General features: G+C 41.5%; 1 protein-coding gene across 4 annotated transcripts in view; it reads right to left on the bottom strand.

Annotated features, from left to right (window-relative positions):
• Window positions 1-25,987, bottom strand: part of Rgl1 (ral guanine nucleotide dissociation stimulator like 1) — a 246,838-nt gene that overhangs the window by 11,478 nt on the left and 209,373 nt on the right. For all 4 annotated transcript variants that reach the window (XM_070034281.1, XM_070034279.1, XM_070034282.1 and 1 more), the window contains 7 exons: window positions 20,441-20,525; window positions 14,425-14,514; window positions 11,445-11,531; window positions 10,067-10,099; window positions 7,610-7,731; window positions 5,591-5,680; window positions 1,323-1,509 (listed from right to left, as the gene is read on the bottom strand). In XM_070034281.1, the coding sequence (XP_069890382.1) occupies window positions 1,323-1,509; window positions 5,591-5,680; window positions 7,610-7,731; window positions 10,067-10,099; window positions 11,445-11,531; window positions 14,425-14,514; window positions 20,441-20,525 (694 nt within the window). The remainder of the gene's footprint in view (window positions 1-1,322; window positions 1,510-5,590; window positions 5,681-7,609; window positions 7,732-10,066; window positions 10,100-11,444; window positions 11,532-14,424; window positions 14,515-20,440; window positions 20,526-25,987) is intronic.

Consider the following 25,987-nt stretch of genomic DNA (forward strand, 5'->3'; position numbering starts at 1 on the left):
CATCTGCCATTCCCAACTAGAGTTGCAAGTATAAACAGGAGGACTGCAGTTTAGACTAGCCTCGGAGAAATGGGAGACGATTTCAAAAACAAAAAAAGCAGAGTAGGGCTGGGAAGGTGGCTCAGTGGTAGAGCACTTGCCTTGCATGCATGAGGCCCTGGGTTCGATTCCTCAGCACCACATAAGCAAAAGGGAAAAAAAGCCAGAAGTGGCGCTGTGGCTCAAGTGGTAGAACGCCTTGAGCTGAAGAGCTGAGGGGCAGCGCCCAGGCTCAGAGTTTAGGCCCACGACTGGACTCATTAAAAAAAAGCAGAGCAAAAAAGGCTGGAGGCATGGCTCACGTGGCAGAGTCCTGCCCAGCTAGCACAAAGGCTTGAGTGAAAACTCTAGCACTACCAAAAACTAAAAAAAAAAAAAAAAAAAGAAGAAGAATGACTGGAGTTATAGCTCAAGTTGTACCCTGTGTTCAATCCCCAGAACTACACTGCTCTAGCCAAGGGAATGTGGGTCCATACAAACCAATCAGAGACTTGACATGTGTCTTCCAGGCTGGGCTTGTCTCCTTCTTCATTTGCCTTAGCATCAAAGAGCATCTTATTACTCCAAAAAGAGCAAGGGATAGATAGGCAGATCTATCTCAGACTAAAATTGGTCTTGGGCCAAGGCTGGCTCAAATCAGCCAACTCCTTAGATGTATGAGAGTTATTTAACATCACAGAGCTTGGAGAAAGTTGCTATGCAATACTGTTACAGTAAAATCTTGGCTAAGGCAAGGCCTGAGACCAAAAAATGGATAGATACATCTTCCTCTCCTACTCTTTTGTACCTTCCTAAGCAACTCTGCTTCTCCTGAATGAAATATACTCATGTTATAGGTCAGGATCCTTCGGTGCCTTTAGCTGTGGGCATAGCATATTTTTTAACCCAAATGAGTTATCTGTTTACTGCTTCTACAGTATCTACAAGGAGTGCCCCCCACCCAGATTCAAATCTGTTTTTGTATATGTGTGCCAGTACCAAGGCTTGAACTCAGGGCCTCATATTCTTGCTCAGCTTTCTAGCTCACAACTGGCACTCTACCACCTAAGCCATGCCTCCAATACAGAATTTCCCTGATTAACTGGGAGTCACACAGACTTTTCTGTCTGGGCTGGCTCTGAACCATGATCTTCTGATGTCACCCTCCTGAGTAGGCTAGGATGACAGGTATGAATCCCCAATGCCCAGCTCTCAAGTGCCCTTTCGAACTACCATCGCGTGTTATACTTGGAAACTTGAAGGGCAGGCCTGTGGTAGAACGATGGAAGAGGTCAAGTGCATACCTTTTTCTGAGGCTCATCCGGAGTGTCCATGGGTGTGATGGAGCCCTCCTCAGCCTCTGAGTGGTTCGACTCGCAGGAGGAGACGCTGACGGAGTCCATGCTTTCACCGGAGCTCCCGCTGGCTGTGCACTTGGGCTGCTCTTTGGTGGGCGTGCTGTTAGTGATCATGTCAGAACCCAGGAACAGTCTGTGGGAAACAGAGCACCAAGCAGCGGGGCTGTTACAAACCTGGAATCCACGGGGAAGCAAGCATTGCCATTTAAGCCCTTTTTTTCAGTCTTGTGTACCCTGTTGCCAGTATGCTAGAAAAATGTTTGCTTTGAGATTTCTTGCAAATAATAGTGACTGTCTGGTCCCAATAGGTTATTCCAACTTCGAAGAATACAGATTGTTCAACTCATTAATCTAGGGTCTTTCTAGCTGACTGGTCTTCCATCTTTTGTTTTGTTTTGTTTTGTGCCAGTCCTAGGACTTGAACTCAGGTCCCGAGCACTGTCCCAGGGCTTTTGGGCTCAAAGTTAGTACTCTACCACTTAGAGCCACAGTGTCATTTCCAGCTTTTGGTGGCTAATTGGATTCTTCCCAGGCTGGCTTTGAACTGTGATGTCTTCTGAATAGCTAGGATTACTGGCATAAACCACCAAAGCCTGGCTTGGTCCTCTATCTTTTAACAGTCCATGCAATACACTTGTAGAGTCAAAACACCACCGTATCTCTGTCACTTCCAACGATAATATGGACTTCATGAGGATTTGTCATCATTTGGATAAAAAAAAAAAATCTAAGGAAGCAGACTTCTGCTTTCAACCATCTGGTGAACTACAATAACCCAAACCTCTTCTCTATAAAACAAGTAGGTAGGAAATATTAAAAATTCCTTTCAGCTTAGCTTGCAAGATAGTAAGGGAAATCCCTATGACCTTCAATGAATAGGGAACTGAAAACCATAAATATGTGAGCTATGTCTGCAGCTGTTCTGGTTGGCAAGTGAAAGGTGCAGCTCCTAGCAAAATGCTAACATATTTTTACAATTAACATGTTGACTGTACTTATTAATGAGGGGTGGGATAATATTTTTACACATGTATACAGTGTACACTGATCACTTAATACATACAAAGGATGCAGAAATGAAGACTTCTGTTTATAAAAGGTAGACAATCACAACCACAACCCCTTCCATCTGGCCAGGACTGTGAAAGGACTTAGTGGAGATGGGTTAGAAAAACCCTTCTTATTAGCACAGGAAAAGACTATATGACTTGGACTAAATTTGAATGGAAAGAAAATTTCTCTCTTAAAGTATGTGAGCCTGAATTGTTCCCTGCGTGGTTGAGAATCCCAGTAAAGCATTGAAGAGTGAGGCATAAAGAAAGAGCATTCTAGGCCACAGGCCAGTGATACTCTGGGAGAACTAGATTTGAAAAAAGAAAAAAAAAGAAAAAGGGAGGGAAGAATCTTTTGGAAGAAATACACTTTCAGCAAGGTTGTAGAGAATCACCTTGGAGAAAAAACAATGAGCTCCGAATACAAAATTACAAAATACACATAACAAAATAGTCTATTCAAAGAAAGAGTCAACAGACAGAATAAACAGCAGGTTCAGACTGCTGAGAACTTCTGATAAGAGAACTATCAGAAAGAAACTAGCCATTCACTCACTGATTCATTCCTTCATTAAATATTTTCATGACTATCATGGGCCACATGATAAAATAAGCATGAATTAAAATAATAAAGGCATCAAAGAAGAAATTACAGAGTTCAGAGCAAGACAGTCTGACAAAAGAACAAGATAACTTGATAAATGATTCATATCTAAGTGAAAGAGATATAGAATTAAAAACTCAGGGGAAGGATTAGACTATTGTTGAAGAGAAAAATCATTAACTAGTGTCATAAAAATCAGGAACAGATCTGGAGAAAAATCCTCAGAAATCAGCACTGAGATTAAAAGATAAGAGAAAGTAAGAAGTCTCTCGTGTGTGTAAGAGGAGTTCTAGAAGCCACAGACAGAATAGAAGAAGGACCGCATCTGAATATACTGTGACTGGGAGTCTTCCAGAACTGATGGGCATCATGAATCTCCTGATCTGGGAAACATGGCATCTTCCCCTCACAGAGACAAAGCAGAAGCTCACGCCACTGGTGGACTTGGCATCTGTCAGGGCAGTGTGGCTCATAAGCCTCCTCAGCCATGGGAAATTGTCCAGTGTTCCCTGGGCACTGGTTTGCTTGTCCCTGGATAATGCTGATCATTACTCACAGGGCAGATAGAAGATAATTTCTTCAGCTAACTTCTTTACCTTCACAAGGTTCATTAGCCAAATATCCTTAAAAGTTAAAAATCTGCTGGGCGCCAGTAGCTCAGGCCTGTAATCCTAACTACTCAGGAGGCTGAGATCTGAGGATCATGGTTCAAAGCCAGCCCAGGCAGGAAAGTCCGTGAGACTCTTATCACCAATAAAAACCACTCAGAAAAAAAAAAACAGATGTGGTGCTGTGGCTCAAGTGGTACAGCTCTCGCCTTGAGCTGAAGAACTCAGGGACAATGCCCGGACCCAGAGTTCAAGCCCACAACAGACAAAAAAAAAAAAGAAAAAGAAAAAGAAAAGAAAAAAGGAAAGGAAAGAGAAGAGAAGAGAAGAGAAGAGAAGAGAAGAGAAGAGAAGAGAAGAGAAGAGAAGAGAAGAGAAGAGAAGAGAAGAGAAGAGAAGAGAAGAGAAAAGAAGAGAAAAGAAAAGAAAAGAAAGAACTGTCTCAGGTCATAATGTAGATTAGACTGAAAATAAACACATTAGCTGGGTGCTGATGGCTCATGCCTATAATCCTAACTCCTCGAGAGGCTGAGATCTTAGGATCATGGTTCAAAGCCAGCCCAGCCAAAAAGTTTGTGAGACTCTTATCTCCAATTAACCATCAAAAAGCTGAAAATGGAACTGTGGCTCAAAGGGTAGTGAGCTAGCCTTGAGTAAAAATTCTCAGAGACAGTAACCAGATCCTGAGTTCAAGCCCCAGGATTGATACTAAAAAAAGAACAGAACAAAAGAAAATAAAAGGGAAGGGAAGAGAAGAGAGAAAAGAAAAGTGAGAGTAGAAAAGAAAGAAATATAGTGTAACCCCTGTTTTCACTGTATTTGACGTCAGCGCCCTGCATCTTGTATATATATTATTCTAATTTGGGGAGGGGAAGGGAAATAACAAAATGCTGAAACAAGGATACAGGTTGACCCACTGTAACAATGAGATGTACAAGGCACTGCGTAGAAAACAAACTTTGCAACTTGAGGGGGGAAGTTGGGGAGGGAAGAGATAGTAGGGGAAAAACTAAGTAGGGGGTAACAATGCTTGATAGGAAACGTACTCATTACCTTACTCATGTAACTGTAACCCCTCTGCACACTATTTTTACAATAAAAAACAAAAATTTTCAAAAAGAAATAGATATATTATTTTAGAACAGTCTGAGCATATAGCTCAATTCATTAATTCAGTTATAAGGATTAATATCTTCTATGTGTGAGGATCCACTCTAGATTTTAGGGATAGAACAGCAAATAAAAAGTAGACCTACCTTCATAGAGTTTGTATTTAAACAGATACATTCAACATGCAGGATGACAGATGGAGGTAAATAGGATGGAGAAATTGAAAGGTGGAGAATAGGTGAGGAGAAAGGGCAGTAAAGGCAGGTAGAGTGGACAGGTTATAATACTAAAAACTAGGTGTGCGGAGAGGCTCACCAAAAAGCTAACGTTTTCACGAATGTCTGAAGACAATGTGGGAGTGAGCCATGTGGCTTTGTGGGGAAGAGTGCTGTTAACAGAAGAAGCAAATAAAAGTCGAGATCCCATGTCTCACATCTATAATCCCAGCAACTCAGGAGGCTAGGATCCAGGGAACAGCAGTTCAAAGCCAGCCTGGGCAGAGAAGACTGAGAGACTTTATCTCCAATTAACCAGCAAAAAGCATGGCTGGAGGTGTGGCTCAAATGATAAAGAGTACCAGCCAAGCAAGCAAGCCAAGCAAGTGGGAGGCCCTGAGCTCAAAATACTCCCAAAACAAAAAGTAAGTAACAATAAGCATGCTCGGAGAGGTCTTGGTGGCTGCAATGGGAAGAGCAGAGTAAGCGGATAAAGACGACATCTGGAGAGGGAGAAGCAGGCAGGGTGGGCAGGTGCTGCTGACCCTAGAGCTAGCCTTGTGTGTCACTCTAAGACTTCGGTTTTACTCAAAGGGAGAGAGGACAGCCGGGGGGGGGCACTCACAGGCTGAGTCTCTTCACCATGCTCTTCCGAGGCTTGGGGGAGGTGGTGCTGGCATCGGCTGCTGCTTCAATCTCACAGGAGAGAGCATAGCTGGAGGAGAGAAGGGGAATCACAGGGACAAAGTCTGGGAACTGAAGGACAATCCACACAATTGTTTTTGCTTTAGAGAAAGGACCTGATGATCTGGACTCAAGATATGGACTACAGATCTATAAACAGTCTATAGTGACTGTTTTAACATCTTATAAATTCACATTTGTGCCTCCTCCCCTCACTACCTCTACTGGCACATGGCCTGAGGCTGTCAACTCTAGGCCGTGAGATGAAGGAATGTGTGCACACTGGCAGCTTCGCAGCCTCTCTTCATCCTGCGTCCTGATCACTCTCGTCCTATTGCTTTGGCCAGGGGAAGAATCCCTGGTCCTGTCACCTTCCCTCCTATTACTTCTCTACTGCCTTTTCCCCAGTGTGTGTGTGTGTGTGTGTGTGTGTGTGTGTGTGTGTGTGTGTGTGTGTGTGTGTGTGTGTGTGTGTGTGTGTGTGTGTGTGTGTGTGTGTGTGTGTGTGTTGCTAAACAAATTACATGACTGACCAGAGGTTTTGCAGGATTGTTGGTGTGTGTGTGTGTGTGTGTGTGTGTGTGTGTGTGTGTGTGTGTGTGTGTGTGTGTGTGTGTGTGTGTGTGTGTGTGTGTGCGCGCGCCCTGGTCCTGTCACCTTCCCTCCTATTACTTCTCTACTGCCTTTTCCCCAGTGTGTGTGTGTATGTGTGTGTGTGTGTGTGTGTGTGTGTGTGTGTGTGTGTGTGTGTGTGTGTGCGCGCGCCCTGGTCCTGTCACCTTCCCTCCTATTACTTCTCTACTGCCTTCTCCCCAGTGTGTGTGTGTGTGTGTGTGTGTGTGTGTGCGTGCGTGCGCGTGCCCTGGTCCTGTCACCTTCCCTCCTATTACTTCTCTACTGCCTTCACCCCAGTGTGTGTGTGTGTGTGTGTGTGTGTGTCCGTGCACAAGTTTCTTTTAGCTGAGAAAAAGCAAGCAGAGATTCTTGCAAAAGACCTAAGCTTCAGTGAATAGCAACTATCTTATTTTCTAAACACTCCTAAATTAAAAATATTCTGTATTTAGACATCTGTAGGCCAGGGAGAGATAAACTGCCACATGTATAAGAGAAATTTAAATTTGATTTATAATAGCTTTTATGAAGGTTTGTAGCTGTAGCCTCCAGATGGATTTTGTTAGAGAAGGCGGGAAAAGATGCTGACTTTATACAACCACCTCAGAGGTGAGGTGTGTAGTTTAGTGGGGTGACCCGAGGAGAAATTTCAATGTTGTCACTAACTGATTATAATACTCCTTCAAAATTCAACTCCCTATGAGAAAAGATGGGATTTTTACTTTCAATTTTACTCTCCCTTATCATAAACTTGCAAAGAAATTCCTTGGTCTACAACAAGGATTAGCAGATAGTATTTTCGGTCTGAGGGCCATATGGTCGCTATTGCAGCCACTCATGTGACTTTAAAGCTTGAAAGTAACGAAGATTAACATGTAAATGAATGGGCTGTGTTCCAATAAAATTTTATTCATGAGCCTGAAATTTGAATTTCAAATAACTGTCCCCTGTCATTTTCTTCTTTTGTTTCTTTTCCCAGTCACTTAAAAAAATGTTAAAGCAGGCAGTGAACCACATATGGCCTACAGACTCATCTGCCAACCACTAGACCAGTAGGAAGGGTCTGCACTGGGTCATCATCAAAGCACAAGAGATCATGTGTCTTTCTACGCTCACCAACCACTACTTCAAAACCTGTGCCTGCATCCCCCACACACCGGTTACCCACTGTTCCTCCCAATGACAAATCTTACAAAGCACACCTTCTGATGCCCTCTATTCAGTTTTCCCTGCCCTATCACATTTCTCTGCAAACGAGGCTGTTGAAATTACCTGGTGCGGTACTAGATACAGTATTTGTCTCACCCCATATTGGCTCAGCTAGCCAGAGGCCAAGTGGTCTGCCTACCTCTCCTCCTCTGTTAAGAGCTGCTGCCTCTGGAACCACTGGATGAACTTTTGGTCCGGGCTCATGCAGTAGCTATTGCAAGCGGACTGTAAGAGCTTTATTTGAGCAATCACTTCAAACTCCTAGAGCAGATGGAAAATCAGAGGCGAAAATAATAAGAATCACCAAATACAGATCTTTTCCACATGAATATATATATACAACTTTAGGATAAAATACTTGAAAATCTAAGAAGATGCTGAAATACTACTTTCTTAAAAATAATAAGCAAGTAATTCTTAACGGTTCTAACTCGCCAGCAGAGGATGGGGCCTGGTGGTAAAGCATTGTTCAGTGACTCAAGGCCTTGGGTTTGATCTTAGCACTAGGGGGAAAAAAAAGGAATCTCTCAAGTCCTCCTATGCTTTAATTTTAAATCCTCTTTCTCCTTGAGACAACAGCTCAGATGAATAAAACCCAGGAAACTAGTCACTAGCTAAAGCCATATGGGTTTTCCTTTGGAATGGAAAGTTCTTTAAGATTTTTCAAAGTTTAAGTACTTGATGAATATTTTCTACTTCTATTTCTTAAAATATGAAGGAAACAAATGCTTTAAGTCAAGAAGGTCCTGAGTTCCCCATTTCTAACTTCTTCAATCCACAATAAACAAACTTTGGTAGGGCTGACTATCTAAACAGTCCAGGCCTCATAAAGTTGAATGTTTAGATTTCCTGAATCCTTAGATTTTTACTATGCCAGTAAATCATTTAACTAAATCTTCTAAAGCTCACAAAAGGAGCAAGTATATAATTATGTCCAAGATTATTTATATCTTTTTAGATGCTTCAATGGCTCCTTTCTTAAAAGTCAGCAATAGGTATAAACTTTAACTTTAGGCTTTATATTCAAACGTTCCAAACATTTAATATCTTAGTCTTAAAAGGAAAGAGATTAGCGTACAGGCTTATTTTGAAGTTAAAGGTTACTGTGGAGGCATAACTGAATTTTTAAAAATATATCCTTACAGGATACAATCAACACTGTAATTTTAAGAACTAGCTGATGCCATGCAGTGACCTCAGCATAGGGCTCTGTAGTGACATGGGGTATTTATCATCCTGCTAAAAAAGGTAAGAATGATGGCAGGTTTACCTTAGTTCAAGTTCCTATCTTGTTACTGGGGAGCTCAGCCTGGTTAGCTCCATTGGTGCTACTGATTTAAAGTGCAATGCTATTTCCTCCTGAAAGTTTCTGCGATCTACAAATTAAGTCTAGAAGCCACTCCACTATGCCTCTCTAAGCCCTTTTCAGAGATGTTACAATTATTTTCTTATCCTCCTTCCTGGATTGTGATTTCCATGAGAGCACAACCCTCTGGCTTTTCCTCCACTACAATCCACAGAGCCCGAGTGGTAGGTACAATAACAGTGTTTGTGGAATGAAAATGAATTTAAAAAACAATGAACTATAGGGTAAAGTTATTTTGCTCACTGGATTTCCTTTGAGTCATTTAAATGTCTATGTAAACATGCCATTTGACACACACAAAAAATAGAAAGTTCTTAAGACTGTTTTATCTTTTTATACCACAATTCAGAACTATTCTATTTACAGACAGATTCAAATCGATGTGGAAGATCCATTCCCTGCTGACAGGAAAGGGAAAAAAAATCTACACTGAATAATGAAGACCACATCTCTTCCTCTCCCAAACAGAATCACAAGAGTTAACCATCTTTAGTAATTTCATCTGTTAGGAAACCCTTCTTGGTAAAGAGAACTTGCTATTTTTTTTAACTGATGAAAATTGTACAGTCCATTAACATGAATTATGTCATATATTTCTTTGTAATAAAAAACACTTAAAATTTACTCTCAGTAATTTTCAAGTATAAAATACATCACATTATTTTTTAAATAAAAATAATCTTATTCTTTAGTGTTCTAAAATATATCACTAACTATAAGATGAACCTGGTTTTGCTGAACCTGATTGCAAAGAAAATTAATAGAGGATAAGGGAAGAAATTACCCTTGATTTCTGTTACTTGGATTTTTTGGTTTGCTTATTATTTGGTTAGTTTTCTATGTTTTTACTATGCCAGTTATTGAATCCAGGACCTCACATGTCCTAGGAAAACATTTTACCCCTGATCCATACCTCTAGCTCTACCTTTAATTCCTTAATAGGGATTGGAGTTAGCAGGATATGATTTGAACCCTGACTCTGTTACCGATTCCAGTTATTTGATTTCTGGACTCTTGGTTTTCTCACTTTTAAGCTACCTTTTAAGGTGAGGGTAGTAAAACCTACCTCACTGGTAATGTAGAAGAACATCAAGCATAATGACATACAATAATGCCCAATAGGAGTTAGTCCTTTATGCTTGCCTCTATCAGAAAGTTAAGTCTCTATTTCTTTCATATTTTATGCCCAGACAAAATAAAATAGAAAACCATTGCCAGACCTCTACTTACCCTTCTCCTTTTCTCAAAGTTTATGAGGCCACCCTGAAAGAAATTTAGAAAAAAATGAACCACCAAGCTACTTTGAAACACAGCCCTGTGTTGTTCTAGGTCATATTAAAATAGATCAAAGAGATGATGAAGTAATAATTATTAATGATCCTATAATTACAGGTACTGTGGAAGAAGAGAATCATCTTAAAAAATTTAAAAACATTCTTTCCATTTATAATAGGGCAGGGCAGGTTGACAGCCTTTTCTCAAAATGTCTGGAACCAACTAGAATAATAATGATAAAGAACACAAGTCAGAACTCAAAAATATTTGAAAACCCAGTAAAGACAAAAGCTTGAATAAATAATGTTATTACACTTCTTTCTTTGACCCAAAGCAACAAAGTCAGATGCTCAGTGACTCATACTGGCAACTAAATTGTCAATGGCTTATCAAAAGGGAAGTCCCTTTCACAGGACATCATGAAAAGGGAAATTTCAATTCTTCCTCCCCAGCTTCTATTCTCAGTAGGCCAAGTTTAAATTCTAAATCTTTGCTCACTCCCCTAATTCCCCAATGCTGATGGTGTTTCCTGAGATAAGCTCAGGAAGAGGATGTAAAGAGACACAGAGCTCAGGGAATACAGAATGAACAAACATGTCCAAAGCACCAATGACAAACTTAGAGACTAAAACAACTTCTGCCTTTTCTATTATGGTGTAATAAAGCAAAGTGATTGCTTACGATTATCAGTGACGTGGAACATACTTAAGTTTCCAAGCTATCTTTAAATCTCATTTCAAATAGCAAGTCTCTTCCCACCTAATATTTTACTACTGTTATTCCCAAGTTGCTTGTTTTTACCTCTTTTCCTATTCCCAGAGAGTGAGTAAGAGCAAACGAGTAGAAGTATAAGTATATTGCCTCAAACAGGTAGCAATACAAAAAAGGAGGGATATACGAGAACATTCACAGATATGACTCGTTCTTACTCCCCAGGTAGAATGTTAGGGCACACCATCCTTTCAACTCTACCACTGAGTTCCTACTCAATAGTAAGATTTTGCTCAGACACAATCCTTTCATAAGGGCTTTTCATCACAAATGTTCATTTGTACTTAATTGTAATACGCTATATCCTTTCGATGCATTTCTGCTCGAACTTTTACTGTTTCTATCGATTACTGCCGGCTGTGATACGCTATTCCTTCTGTTGGCTTTTGAGCCACTTTTGCCATTACTTTTCTTGTTATTCTTTTTATTCTTCTTAGCATTAAGCACAATATTATGTGCACACAGATCTATGGATTCTCAATAGGTTCCAATGGAAGTGACTATCTTTAGGTATCCAAACAGAAGGCTAGAGGCTCAGTGACACCACCCACACAGAACGTACCTCAATGTAGTCCTGAAGAGCTGTGTCCAGCATGGTCAGGTCAGTCAGGAAGGTGCCCAGGTAGGGTACAGTTCCCTGCATTACACCCTGAGGAGTAATTAAAAACAAGATTGTATTTACTGCACTGAAAATGTAAGGGCTTCTAAAACCTTCACTCTGGAAAAAAAATGGTCCATTTAAGATTAGTAGCGTTAATCTCTATGATAAAAAAAAATTTAAACCTTACATAAATGAGATGGGAACTTCATGATCTGATGCCTAACTTTCAAAGTCATGAAGACTAAGTGTCATATACACGTAGGTTCAAATATGCTCATAACAGAATTCATATTTTACTAAGGCTCATGTTAGCGGTTTGTCTGTTCTCTGCCACTGAGTGTGGACAGTTCTGGCAATTTGGAAAGACCTTGGTTAGGAATAGGGTCACTGTTAGTAAGAGATAACTGGTGCACAATGGAGGTATATAGACCACAAGAATATCAGACATTGGGGCTGGGAAGGTGGCTCAGTGGTAGAGCTCATGCCTTGCATGCCTGAGGCCCTGGGTTCGATTCCTCAGCACCACATAAGCAAAAAGAAAAAAGCCGGAAGTGGTGCTGTGGCTCAAGTGGTAGAGCGCTAGCCTTGAGCTGAAGAGCTGAGGGACAGCGCCCAGGCCCAGGCCCCACGACTGGACCCCCCCCAAGAAAAAAGAATATCAGACATCCCTTAGTGACTCACTTGCAAAGAGCAGAAGAAAGATAAGGAAAAATAATGCCTTACAGACGGAAACCTGGTAAACTGAACCTTAACCAACCTAACATGACCAGCCGTGCCATGAACATGTCACCAGATGACATAATCATGCCATTCACACCTCAATTTGTGACATTCTTTCCAAAAACCTGCAACCTCAGTCTAATGACTAAGAGAACACCTAGACTAGGGGTCTTTCCCAAGGACAGTGGGACAGTACTCCTTGGTACTTCTAAGGTCATGTAAACCTGAAAAGACTGAGGTGTTTTGGCTGGGAGAGACTGAGAAGACACGACAACTAGAGCAGCATGGCAGGCTGGACAGGGGACTGGAACAAGACAGACGGACTGTAAGACTGGTGAAACCCCCAAAATAAAGTCTGGATTCTAATCATTTGCATTATGCTAATAACTTAACAATGACAGGTGTGTCATGGCTATATAACATGTCCATGGTGGGGGAGACTGGTAAAGGACTCACTTGCATGAATCTGCCATTATTACAATATAAAAGGTAGAAACAACTCAACATGCAGTTATAAGAATATACTATGGGGGCTGGGAAGGCGGCACCGTGGGAGAGTGCTTGCCTTGCTGCATGAGGCCGTGGGTTCGATTCCTCAGCACCACACCAGCAGAAAAAGCCAGAAATGGCGCTGTGGCTCAAGTGGTAGAGTACTAGCCTTGAGCTGAAGAGCTCAGGGACAGTGCCCAGGCCCAGAGTTCAGGCCCCACGACCGGCAAAAAAAGAATATACTTATGACCAGGCGGCAGTAGCTCACACCTGTAATCCTAGCTACTGAGGAGACTGAGATCTGAGGATTGAGGTTCAAAGCCAGCCTGGGCAGGAAAATCCAAGTCCATGAGGCTCCAATTAACCACCAGAAAAACAGAAGTGGCACTGTGGCTCAAGTGGTAGAGCACTCGCCTTGTTGAGCTGAAGATCTCAGGGACTGTGCCCAGGCCCAGAGTTCAAGTCCCAGGACGGGCAAAAAAAAAAAAAAAGGAAAAGAAAGAAAAGAATATACTATGCTCATTTCAATAAATCTCCGCCGGGCGCTGGTGGCTCACGCCTGTAATCCTAGCTATTCAGGAGGCTGAGATCTGAGGATCGCGGTTCAAAGCCAGCCCGGGCAGGAGAGACCGTGAGACTCCTATCTCCAATAAACCACCAGAAAACCGGAAGTGGCGCTGTAGCTCAAGTGGTAGAGCGCTCACCTTGAGCTGAAGAGCTGAGGGACAGCGCTCAGGCCCAGAGTTCAAGCCCCACGACCGACAAAAAAAAAAAAAAAAAAAAATCTCCTTACAAAATATCTCTGTTCTCCATGTAACCACCATGCACAACCAACCTGTCCTCTTGTGTTCAGGTACTTTGCGTTCCCTGCAGGAACGTAAATCTTGAGGCAGACAAGGCTGGGCTGCTGGGCATGAGGCTGGTTGCCTCCTCATTCAGTTCACACCAAGCAGGGCTTGTCCTTAGGAACTCACTGTCCTTCTCATTATGCACACAAGGTCTCATCCTCAAATACTTGCCCCACTCCTTTGCTAATAGCTATTTTTAACTTTGTCTTTGAACAACCAGAAAGTTGGAAACACTGTGAGTTTTATAGGTTTTATGTTACAAAGGAGTCTGGGCATTCAAAAAATACTCTGATTCATGTCCAGCTTTCCAAAGAAAAAGGAAATCTTTTCAAGGTAGATATGAGAACATGCAGTTTGTCCTTTTACTGGTCCTATGCTAAAAGTTAGGAATTCAACATACAGCTAAAGATGGTAATTATCTTTCAGCCTTCAGAAGGGAGTCATGGTTCTCCTTTGAGTAGCGAAAAACTAGAAAGGTTTGGTTGGGCTATAGGGTTAGAAAGGAGAGCTGGCAATGGCTAGAAGACTTGCAAACAAATACAATAATTTCTGTGTACAAGAACTCTCCTGGGAGAACTCTCCTGGGAGAGGATACCTTCATGTCCCAGAAGCTGACAAAAGCAGGAAAGCCAGGAGGCTTCCAGCCCAAAGTAGCAGCAGCATCTGAGAGCAACAGTGGGTGGAAGAGATGGTAAGAGGGATACACACATATCTGATGCAAAATTTGCCTTACAGTCAAGGGGGAAAATGGCCCCCAAAACATGATTTGCAGGCCTCAGGCTTCCTCACTATTGGGCCAAATGAGAAGAATGGGCCAAATGGAAGACACTGTGCTGGGCCACCCTGCATCTGTGTGATCTCAGAGAGGAACAGCGCTGACATACCATATCCTTCTGCAGCTGGAGCCGCCTCTGGGTTCGCTTCTGGTTTTCTTTCACACTGCTATCCAGATTTGCAAATTTTGAGGTTCCTTCCTAAGAAACAGAGCACACAGAGAAGAGGGTTGGGAGGTGCTCATTCTGGAGAGAAGTCAAAGGGCCTCTGGTTTCTGGAATGCAACCTTCACAAGTCTCTTAATGCCATGCGAATGAAGAAGCCTCCAACAGGCTCTTCAGTGGTTTTATGTGCCTGTTTGGCTGGGCTTCAAGTTGGTCTCTTTGCTTAAGGCCTGGTGGTTTTGATTGTCCTGTTTGTCCTCCACTGTGACTAGTGTCAAATTTGGATATAAACTTGATTATCACTACAGCTTCTGGAATAGGACGTATTTTTACACATGGTAAATTTCACTCAATGTCATAGCATGTCCTGCAAATGAAGAACTCCTCCTCTGTCCATTTTGTGATCTCTTGATAGTGGCCTGGAATGGATTGGCTGGCATTCTGTGAAAGAAAGGAACTAACTCTGGGATTTCTTCGTGAAATGAAACTTTTATATCAGAAGTTGTCTGAGGAAGTACAGTCTGGTGGCATACCACCAACTTGTGAAAATCAGACCTTTATCCATTTTCCCCTTTTCCCTAGTCCGTCCTCCTCAATTGCCTTCCGGGCTTGGAAGTCTTACAAACCCTGGTAGCCAGAGGACAGCTGGCCACGCTTTCTCCCCCACTGTCTATTGTAAAAACGAACTCTTGTACATAATGACTAATCATGAGTTTGCTGATGGAACATAAAGTGTTTTGGTTTTGTGGTTTCAGAGTCTTATTAAGTTCACATTTTCCAGGAAGTACATGAATGGAAAGCAAATTTCACAATTCAGGAGTGTGGAACTTCTATGTAAGTTTCTCCCTCAGTGTTCCCTAGGTTTATTATATTATCTTACTGTACAATTGCAAGAGCATTCTTTGTCCAGGTCGTGGCTAAGGCAAGCATGCATATATTCTATCATTAACCAGCCTTAACCCAGGGCCTGGGTGTGACAGAGCCCACAGTAACCCGTGATCCATGTTAGTTCTCCCATTACAAATGGTAACAAGATTCTCCCACATAGTATTCCTCCTGGGCAACACATGCTAGTAGTCTAGCTTATGCCAATTCCTGTGCTAGGTGGTTCCAGTCCACCCAGACTATTGGGAATTTGTTTGGAGTCAATAACTGAATCTGTCTAATATAAATATGCGTGCCACTTCTGTACACTAGAAGTATGTAGTTCTTCAGGTCTCCCTTTATTTAGGTCCTTGATCATAGGCAGAGGAATACTATGAAAATTATTGCAGATTCTTTTTTATTATATTTTATTACCTTTAAGTACTTGTATGAAGGGGTTACCATCCAAGAAATCAGTTTAAAAGTAAAATGCATCTTAATTGATGTCACCCCTTTCATTATTCTCCTCCATCCCTCCCAATCTTACTCCTCCCCTCAATTTTCCTAGTTTCATTGCAAATGCATTGGATAGTACAAGTATCTTCTCCCCCCACCTCTTCTCTTCATTTGTCTGTCTCCCTTCCCATCCACCCCCCCCAGACATCTCAAGTACCAGCTTCCTGGTGTTCATTTTGTTGGACTGAGTTCATTTTTCTAAGGAATTAGAAGATCTAAAATTCGTCATGAGGATTTCTGAAAAGTGAAAAGGCTCCTACAAATTGATGTAGAACAGCAGAGGTGAAAGGGATCTTTTGCTGACACTAGCAGGAAAGACAGACCTGAGATGTTTAACAAAAACACGTAATGATGTCATGACTATGATTTACTGAGAATGAGATTCCATCCTAACTGCAGCACTAACAACACTGAGAAGCGGGCATGGTGGTCTATACCTTAACAGCACTTGAGAGGCTGAGGCAGGAATAGGTAAGTCTGAGGCCAGCCTGGGCTGTCTAGTAAGACCATGTCTCAAAACACTTTAAAAACCATTACCACTCTTTCAAATGAGGTCTCAGGTGACAATCTACTTACTTGTCATGCGCAGTGGTTTCAGAGTTTTTTCCTTCCTAGGTCTAAAGTCCCCTCTGCTGTGCTGTTCTCATACAATCCCTCGACTGTTCTTAAGACTTTTCTGGGACTACTGGTTCTTTCTTTTTGCCTCCTTTGCTGCTCATGCTCCGACTCTCTGAGTGACTTCCATCTGTCAAGTCACCTCTCTCTCTTATCTGTATGCTCAGGTCCTTAAAAATACTATCCAAACCCAAGACTTGAATCACCACCTATGTCTGGAAGAATTCCAAACTTCTCCCTTTACCTCCACCAACTCCCTAACTCCTGGCCCTTCACTTTCTGTCTCTCCTCACTTCTGCCTTAGTACAAACTTCTCACCTCTCACCTTCTCTTTATTTTCATCTTTGGCAGACTTCGGCTGCCCTCACCCACATTGTTCTGAGGGTTCGGAGGGACTCTTCTATCAAGTCTATGAGGACTTTGTCTACAAGGCACTGCATTCATTTCAAGAAATATTGGTTGAGTTATAACTCAGAGGCTACTGGCAATTTTTATTTGACTTGGTCTTTACCAGTTCTAGTCGTCTCCTGTTTCAATTTTGGTTGCTCATTGTGGTGCTTCCCAAAACATGCATCCCTTCAGTGAGCCAAAATTCTAGGGCTTTCTTTTTTTTTGTTGGTCGTGGGGCTTGAACTCTGGACCTGAGCACTATCCCAGCGCTCTTCAGCTCAAGGCTAGCGCTCTACCGCCTAAGCTACAGCGCCACTTCTGGTTTTCTAGTGGTGTTTTGGAGATAAGAGTTTCACAGACTTTCCTGCCCGGGCTGGCTTTGAACCATGATCCTCAGATCTCAGCCTGCTGAGTAGCTAGAATTACAGGCCACCGATGCCCAGCTAGTTCTAGGGCTTTTTAACAGCTGTTTATATCAACTTAACCAGGAAGCATTCTCACCAAAAGTCACAAGAATCAGGACGATTTGGTGGATCCACTTTCCTGTTGCTTTGAAATTGGGGTATAACAATTGTAACACAATCTTTGAGAAGAAATAAGATTTTCAACAGTTAAAGTAAAACCCCAGAACTGTGTTAATTATTAGGTTGACTGCTTCATAATGTTACAGAGGTGGCATATTACATTTACCCACAAGCAGAAGATAAACTAAGATTCCCCAACTACAAATCAGTATGAGAAACAGAGCCTAGTAGTTTTCTTTAGTAGTTCTTCTGAGAACCTAAATGCTTTGATTTCACTTTTGAAAGCTGTGCTAAAAATTTACACTCACAATTATATACTTCATATGAGTAATGATCAACAAAGATGAAAGGAAAAGACACACATACAAACACACACACACACACACACACACACACACACACACACACACACACACACACGAACTACCTAAAGCATTCCATTCTCATTAATGATGATGCACAGACCACATCAATTCATAGCCAAGTTTTTCATTTTGTTGGGATGTGAGCCATATATAAAATTTAACTTAGAGTACTTGGGTAAACTTGTACATTTAAGAAAGGCTCATGGGATCCCTAATGTCTAGATACAGTTTTGTTTCTAAGATTTCAGCCAAAAGACTGCCACCAAGCAATGAGCTGCACAGTATTCAATTAATCTACCTTAGAAAGATGACTCAGGGCTATTGGGATTTAAGTATGTGGCTCCAGTTAGTCTGGCTTTGTGTTATGCGCAAGGACACCATAAAACCATCTCTTTCCAGCCATATGAGTTTCCATTTAAAGTCTGCAAAGTTGAGGAGGGAGGTGAAGCAGGGAGTAACACAATCCAGCAATCACTGTTTAGTGTGCAGTTAATCAGGTAGTTCAAACCTGAAGTCAGACCTCAGCATAAACTGACCTGCTCCTATCATCTACTCCAAGAAGGAGCTAATAGCAGGCACATTTTGAAATTCATGGGAATGAGGAAACCATCAATTCATGTGGTCAATGTCGGAGTAGATAATACATACCAGATACTATATTAGGCATTATCCAGGGAAGCTAACAAGCCAGTAAGAAAGCGGGCTAAGCCCCACAGACAATACTGATAGAGGAATAATGGACTTCTTCAAGAACACATTCTATAGCACTTGGACTCGAAGGTGTCAGGGAAGCCTTAAAGAAAACTAGGGCTGGGTACAAGTGGATCGTGTCTGGAATCCTAGTTACTTGGAAAGCAGAGATCAGGAGGAACATAGTTCTAGGTTGTCTTGGGCAAATTTTGTGAGATTCCCCCATCTCAACAGTACAGGCTGGATGTGGTGTGTACCTGTCACCCTGGCTCTATGAGAAGTACAAATATGGTCCCAGGCCAGACTAGACAAAGCTGGGGAACCTTATCTCAAGAATAACCAATACAAAACAAGCTAGAGACGTGGCTCAAGCAGGAAAGTGCCAAGGAAGAAGCCTTGAAATCAAACTACAGTATTACCCAAAATGGAAAAAGACAGGAAGACTAGGTTGCACTCAGAAAAGAAGGGGGAAGATCAAAATTGACACCTTTACAAGAATAATTACACTATGAGTTTTAGATTAGAGTTTGATAAGAATTCTCAGCTGGGTATCTTTTCTTAGGAACTCTACTTGTCCTTGACTTTCATTTCCATTCCAGGTATCTTCTCTAAGCTCAATTACTTAGTTTATTTATGCCTTATTCATTTTCATTTTCAGGCATACTTTGGTCTTATAAGTCTATAACTTACTTAGTACTAAAAATAATGTATGTTTGCATAGTGTTTTCACATATTTTACCATAATCAATCTTTAAGTCAATTCTATGAAGTCAACAGATCCATTACCATTATTACCTATAACTTACAAAAAATAGGACCCAAACTTTTAACTAATCTAAGTTAGGGCTTCTTCCGTTATGGATACAGACACACATATGTATATGTATATATATAGATATAGATATACATTTCATATGTATATCTATAGATATATATAGATATATGCCTATATCTATAGATAGATAGATAGATAGATAGATAGATAGATAGATAGATAGATAGATAGATAGACCTATCTATCTAGACTGAAATTCAAAAATCCCACAGAGCAGAGACTTGGGAATTAATAAGGTTACATTGCCATTCATTATGCAGTACAAAATGAGTGCCAATCCACATCTGCTGAACTACTGATTAATCTTCTCTATGGCATTGTGCCTGAAGAGCTTTATGCCTAAGTAAAGAAGATCTTTATGCCTAAGTAATAAAAGCACAGGTTTTGAATCTAAGTTTTAGCTTTACTCCCTGTTATACGTGTACCTAGGGGCATGTAACTTCCCTCTCTGTCTTGGCTACAAAATGAAGATGATAAGCCCTATTTTATAGAAAGGCTATGAAATTAACACCTGACCTATATTAGGTCTCCTGATGGTTGTTCATAATGTCATCTGTTTTATTTGACTACTTATTATTTAATGTCCACAGCCATCAACTATACATGAACTCTTGGAAACAAGGTCAGTGTTCCTTATCTTCATATTTTTAGAGGTGGGTTCAGTTCTTCACTCCAATCAGCCATTTAACACATTTCTGGATATAAATCTCTTGTCTAGCATGCTGTTCAGAAGTCACCATTCATCTTGCTAACTGATAGGTTGTGCAATGTGGTCCAAATAAAGGGTGTGGAATTGCAGACTTGGCCCCTGTCACTTTAGAAGATGTTTTGCTGAGAGGGAATATTCCAGGGCCTCTCACCCAGCCATGGCCTGCCCTTGGTATTTGCAGAGTTGCTTGTTAAAGAGGTACACATATGAATGCAAGTTTCACAATCTGGTTGTGTAACAGGGAAGCTAAGAAGGACAGAATAGAAGTTCAATTGGACTTTGAGCTTTCTCGGTCCCACATTTTCCTAGATTATGCATAAAACACAAAAATTCTGCTTTCTCAGGGGATTGAAGGAACATAAGATGCCCTCCAGCTACTCTTCCCTTGAATGGATTCCAGAGCTGTCAGCAGTGCTACCCAATAACCTCCCTGTAACCTCCCCAAGAGCCTCACCTTCATGAGTAGTTCCCGGCTGGTCAAATGGTTATTGTGGTCTGAGAAGATATCTGACAGTTCTTCAAACATCAGCATTCGGTCCCTAAGGAAATAGATTAAGAAAATATTAACAATGAACACACAGTAAAATCCTGATACCTTTGGCCAAGCTGTCCTCAGAACCTACAACTAAAACAGAATGCTCCACTCTCAGGCCTGGTGAGCAATATGAATGCAGATAAAACTAATGGTTTTCTTCAGGAAGGTGGCTTCTTTTTTAATTTTAAGGTTGAACCTGGCTACCTTGGTGAAACAGGAATATTTCCTGACATACATATTATGATCGTAAAAATAGTTGTTCATTGAGGCATCAAGTTATTCAATTAGGGCATATACTCTTCAGTGAGGTAAAAAAATATCTGAAATGTCCTCATTATCTGACTTATGTACCTGTAACCCCTCTGTACATCACCTTTACAATAAAAATAATGAAAAAGAAACTATCTCAGCAACACATACAAAGCCCAGTGGGATCTGAGAGATCATCCTGGATGGTTCCCGAATTTAGAGGAAGATGCACGGCCAAGATGCTGCCCAGGTGTTCACTAGTAACTGCAGAGGCAGAGTCTTTATTTTCTATATCACAGACCAGGGTGAGAATATCGTAGGAGAACCAGGTGGGCTTTCCAGGCAGTAGTGGGTTGGGAAGATTGGGAGGTAGTAAGTTAAAATCTCAGCTCTGCCACTTGTTTCTTAAGTGATCTTGGAGAAGCTGCTAATTCTTCTGAGCTGTATTTTTCTTAGCTATACAATGGAAATACTGCTACCCAGTCATAAGAACGCTATGAAAGCTAGGTGCTAATGGCTCACACCTGTAATCCTAGCTACTCAGAAGGCTGAGATTTGAGGATTGGGTTTGAAGACTTTCTAGGCAGAAAAGTCTATGAGGCTCTTATCTTTCTAGTTAGTCACAGAAAAAGCTAGAATTAGCCAAAATGTGGCTCCAATGATAAAATACTAGCCTTGAAGGACAGTGCCCAGGCCCAAAGTTCAAGCCCCAGGGCTGGCAAAAAAAAAAAGGATGCTATGAAGGTGAACAGAGTGATGTATGTATAGTACATGCCCTACCCCCATCCCATATACTGTACCTCCGGAGCCTCCTGCTTGTTCCTACATTACATCCAGAGTCACTAAGTGGATGGTTCTGAAGGCAGAGAGCATATCCTCACATATGCAATACTTTCATTACCATGAATATGCCATATTATGAACTTCTTTCATTACAATGTATATACTACTTGTATCAGAAAGTAAACTATTAGAAATAGTGTGTATTTTGGGAGAAATAGCCAAGAAATTGTACATAATCCTAATTAGAGAAAAGTAAGTAGGTAACATCTATCTGAAAGCCAAAAATGTAAAGATTATAGGGAAAGTGATAGCCAAATGAGATATCTTTTTTTTAAAAAGTTATTGTAAAGGTGATGTACAGAGGAATTACAGTTACGTAAGTAAGATAATTAGATATCTTGACCCCTGTCTCTTCAACTTATCAATGGAGTGAACAAAGCTGATATGGAAGGATCTTCCCTAAGGAATTGATATTCTCCAGCATCCCTGTTAAAATACAAACCAACTAGATAATTAAGAGACAAACCAGCCAGGTACTAGGGGCTCCTGTCTGTAGGCCTAGCTCTTTAGGAGGGTAAGATCAAAGGCCAGAGAATCAAAGTTGGAAGCCATTGTGGCCAAAAAAGTCCTAGAAATCCAACCTCCAAAATAGCCAGCAAAGACTGAAGGTGTGGCTCAAGTGATAGTACACTAGTGATGAGTAAAAAAACTAAGTGAGTGGGGCCTTGATTTCAAGCCTGTTACCATCACACACACACACACACACACACACACACACACACACACACACACACACACACACACACACACACACACACACACACACACACACACACACACCAGCTTTTTGCTATTAATTTGAGGTATGATTCAAGTGGGAAAGTGACAGCTTCCCAAATGTAGAGGCCATGAGTTCAAATCTTAATACTGGCAATCAATCAATCAATCAAACTAGACACTCAAAACAGAATTTAGCTTTCCAGAAGCTGATTTTTTTGTGTTTGTTTTTGAAAAGTAGTTTAAAAAGCCACCTCGATGAATGGATCTTCTCATATGACAACCAAACACAATGATTAAGATACAAGTGCACAGGGGTGGCTCAGTGGTAGAGCACTTGCCTTGCATGCCTGAGGCCCTGGGTTCCATTCCTCAGCATCACATAAGCAAAAAGAAAAAACGCGGAAGTGGCGCTGTGGCTCAAGTGGTAGAGCGCTAGCCTTGAGCTGAAGAGCTGAGGGACAGCGCCCAGGCCCAGAGTTCAGGCCCCACGACCGGACCCAAAACAAAACAAAAAAAAGATACAAGTACACAAAAAAAATCAACACTTCCAGAAAACTAATTAACCAATCAATAAATGGGGCAAAGGAGCTAAAGAGAAACTTCTCAGGAAGAGAAGTAAAAATGGGGGGCTGGGAAGGTGGCTCAGTGGTAGAGCACTAGCCTTGAGCTGAAGAGCTGAGGGACAGCGCCCAGGCCCAGAGTTCAGGCCCCATGACCGGACCCCCCCCAAAAAAAGGCAAATAGACATATGAGAGACTCCTCATAATATCGCTGGCCATAAAGGAAATGCAAATCAAAACAACTTTGAGATTCTAGCACACCTCAATTGGATTGGCCAACATCAAGAATCTGAACAACAACAAATGCTGGAGGGAATATGGGGGAAAAGGAACTCTGTTGCACTGTTGGTGGGAATATAAACTAGTACAACCACTCTGGAAGGAAGTTCAGAGGTTCCTCAAAAAATTATATGGAGAACTTTCCTTCCTATGACCCAGCTACTCTCGGACATCTACCCAGATCATTACAAATCAGGATTCATTAAAGACATTTGAACATCCATGTTCCTTGCTGCATTATTCACAATAGCCCAGTTATAAAAACAGCCCAGATGCCCTATAATAGATGAGTAAAAAAATATTATGTCATTTGCAGAGAAATGGATGGACCTAGAACAAATCATGTTAAATGAGGTAAGTGAAGTTCAGAGGGACACACAGCGCATGAAGTGTTTTTTCATATGTGGAAGCTAAATCTAAAATACAACTGGACATGGAATTCTATGCCTCTGTCAGAAAAAATGACATTGCCTCATTTGTTAGGAAATGGAAAGACTTGGAAAAAAATTATATTAAGTGAAGTAAGCCAGGCCAAAGAACCATAGGTCCCATGGTTTCCCTTGTTTGCAATTACTAGGACATGTCTAGGACAAGCAAAGAAGGTCAAAGACTATGTACAGCCTGGCGCTGGTGGCTCACGCCTGTAATCCTAGCTACTAAGGAGGCTGAGATCTGAGGATCGAGGTTCAAAGCCAGCCCGGGCAGGAGAGACTGTGAGACTCCTATCTCCAATAAACCACCAGAAAACCGGAAGTGGTGCTGTAGCTCAAGTGGTAGAGCGCTCGCCTTGAGCTGAAGAGCTGAGGGACAGCGCCCAGGCCCAGAGTTCAAATCCCACGACCGACAACAACAACAACAACAACAAAAAAAAAAGACTATGTACATATGACCACATGAAACAATGTTAAGCAAAATGTACCCCAAGACAGGGACACAAATGTTTTTTTTTTCTTATTAGCATTTTTATTGTTCTTATAATGCTCTATGTGATTCTTTTTTTTCCTTGTGTATGTTCTACCCCCATGGTATAACCCCTGTTTTCACTAGATTTGATTCCGGTGTTCTGCACCTTGTATATACATTTTTATAATTTGGGGAGGGGAAGGGATATTGGGGAACGCTTAAATGGGGATGCAGGCTGACCCACTGTGGCGATGAGATGTACCAGACACTATGTTGAAAATGAACTTTACAATGTGTGGGGGGGTGGAGGGGGGAGGAGTCGGGGAGGTGGGGAGGGAAGTGATGGTGGGGGGGGGGAAAGGAGAAGGTAACAACGCTTGCTAAGAAATGTACTCATTACCCTACTCATGTAACTGTAACCCTCTGTACAACATATACAGAGACTATACAGGACTTTAGACATTCACACACAGCTAGACTAAAGGAAGATACCCTTAGAAGATGAACTTAAAAGTGTAACTTATCTGAACGTTTAAAATATCGTTTATTGAAACCAATTCCAGGAAGTGGAAACAGGGTTGTGGGGGGTGGTGGTGTTTATTTTTGCTTGGTTCTTTTTCTTTTTAGTTAGGACAGAAGGGGTACAGAAAAGAAGAGAGGAAGGGAGAAGAAATGTAAACATGTTGTTCAGTATACATTATGTGGAAAATGAGCTATGGTAACTTGAGGGCAGGGGTGAGAAGGGGAAACTGGGAAAAGTGAAGGAAAGGGTGGCATTGTACTCGTTCTCTGCCTTATGAAATGGTAGCCCCTCTGTAGAACTACTTAATAATAACAAGAAAATAAGATTCTATTTTTAAAAATACGATAATGCTTTTTTAAAAGATACAAGTTTGCTATTTTAATTGTTGTTTTGCCTTCAAACTTGCTCGAGAAGCAGTCTTAGGTTGGCTAGGTGAATTCTCCATAATGTCCTATTACTCAACCACTAAAAAAAGATACGGTTGCAAAAAAGACATGGCTGCATTCTCCTTGTTTCTGATACCACAGCAGGGTGGAATGGTGGGGAGGGGAGGGGAGGTGATACGAGGCATGGGGCAGGAGGACACTATCTCTTCCTGGTCTTCCTATTCTAGTTCACCAGGGACTATCATGTAATGATTTCCATGGCCCACATCTTTTGTAAAGTATCTGTGAGAATCAATCAACTAAGCAGTTTCAAACAGAGTCACCTTCGTTATTGAAAATAATAAAAGAGGACAAAGAACTCAAGAAAAGGGCAGCGATCAAGAAAATTACATTGGACTTTGGACAGCCTATCTGCCAGTTTTTCTCCTGATAGACAGTGGTATCATAAACACAGCATAAGCTTTGGACTCCAAATGGCTGGCCTTGTAATCTTAAGATAATCTACGGTAACTCTTTTTACCCATCACAGAAAGATTTAAAACATAATATGAGAGACCCCTCTGAATAAAGATATCAGCTCATCAGCAAGCTTGAATCCTGAAGATTTGTGAAATTCTGGTTTGTCAATGAGTCCAGCCCCTTAGGGCTTAAGCAGCTCTCACTGACAGTGAGAATCTAGATCTCCATTCTGATTAGAAAAGCTGCCACTTCCGCTATGGGAAAGTCCCATCTCCAGAACCAGCTGTCACCCCTCCTCAAACATATTTTACTGCCTTCTGAGACAGACATGCAGATATTCCCCATTCTTCCCTGATGCAGCCCGACATCCTGACCTAAGCTCAAACCCAGGAAGCTTTGGACACTGCTGGTATGATTGGTACCCATGACACAAGTCTTAACCTCTAAATCTGTTCTGACACAGGACCAGAATTGTCCCTCTCTGACCATCCTCTCCTTTGCCAAATACAAGATGTCTGGTCTGCAGGCAAAGTTATATAAGTAG

Source organism: Dipodomys merriami, unplaced genomic scaffold, assembly GCF_024711535.1.
Source record: "Dipodomys merriami isolate MVZ:Mamm:240054 unplaced genomic scaffold, mDipMer1.0.p SCAF_24, whole genome shotgun sequence".
NCBI classification, from domain to species: domain Eukaryota; kingdom Metazoa; phylum Chordata; class Mammalia; order Rodentia; family Heteromyidae; genus Dipodomys; species Dipodomys merriami.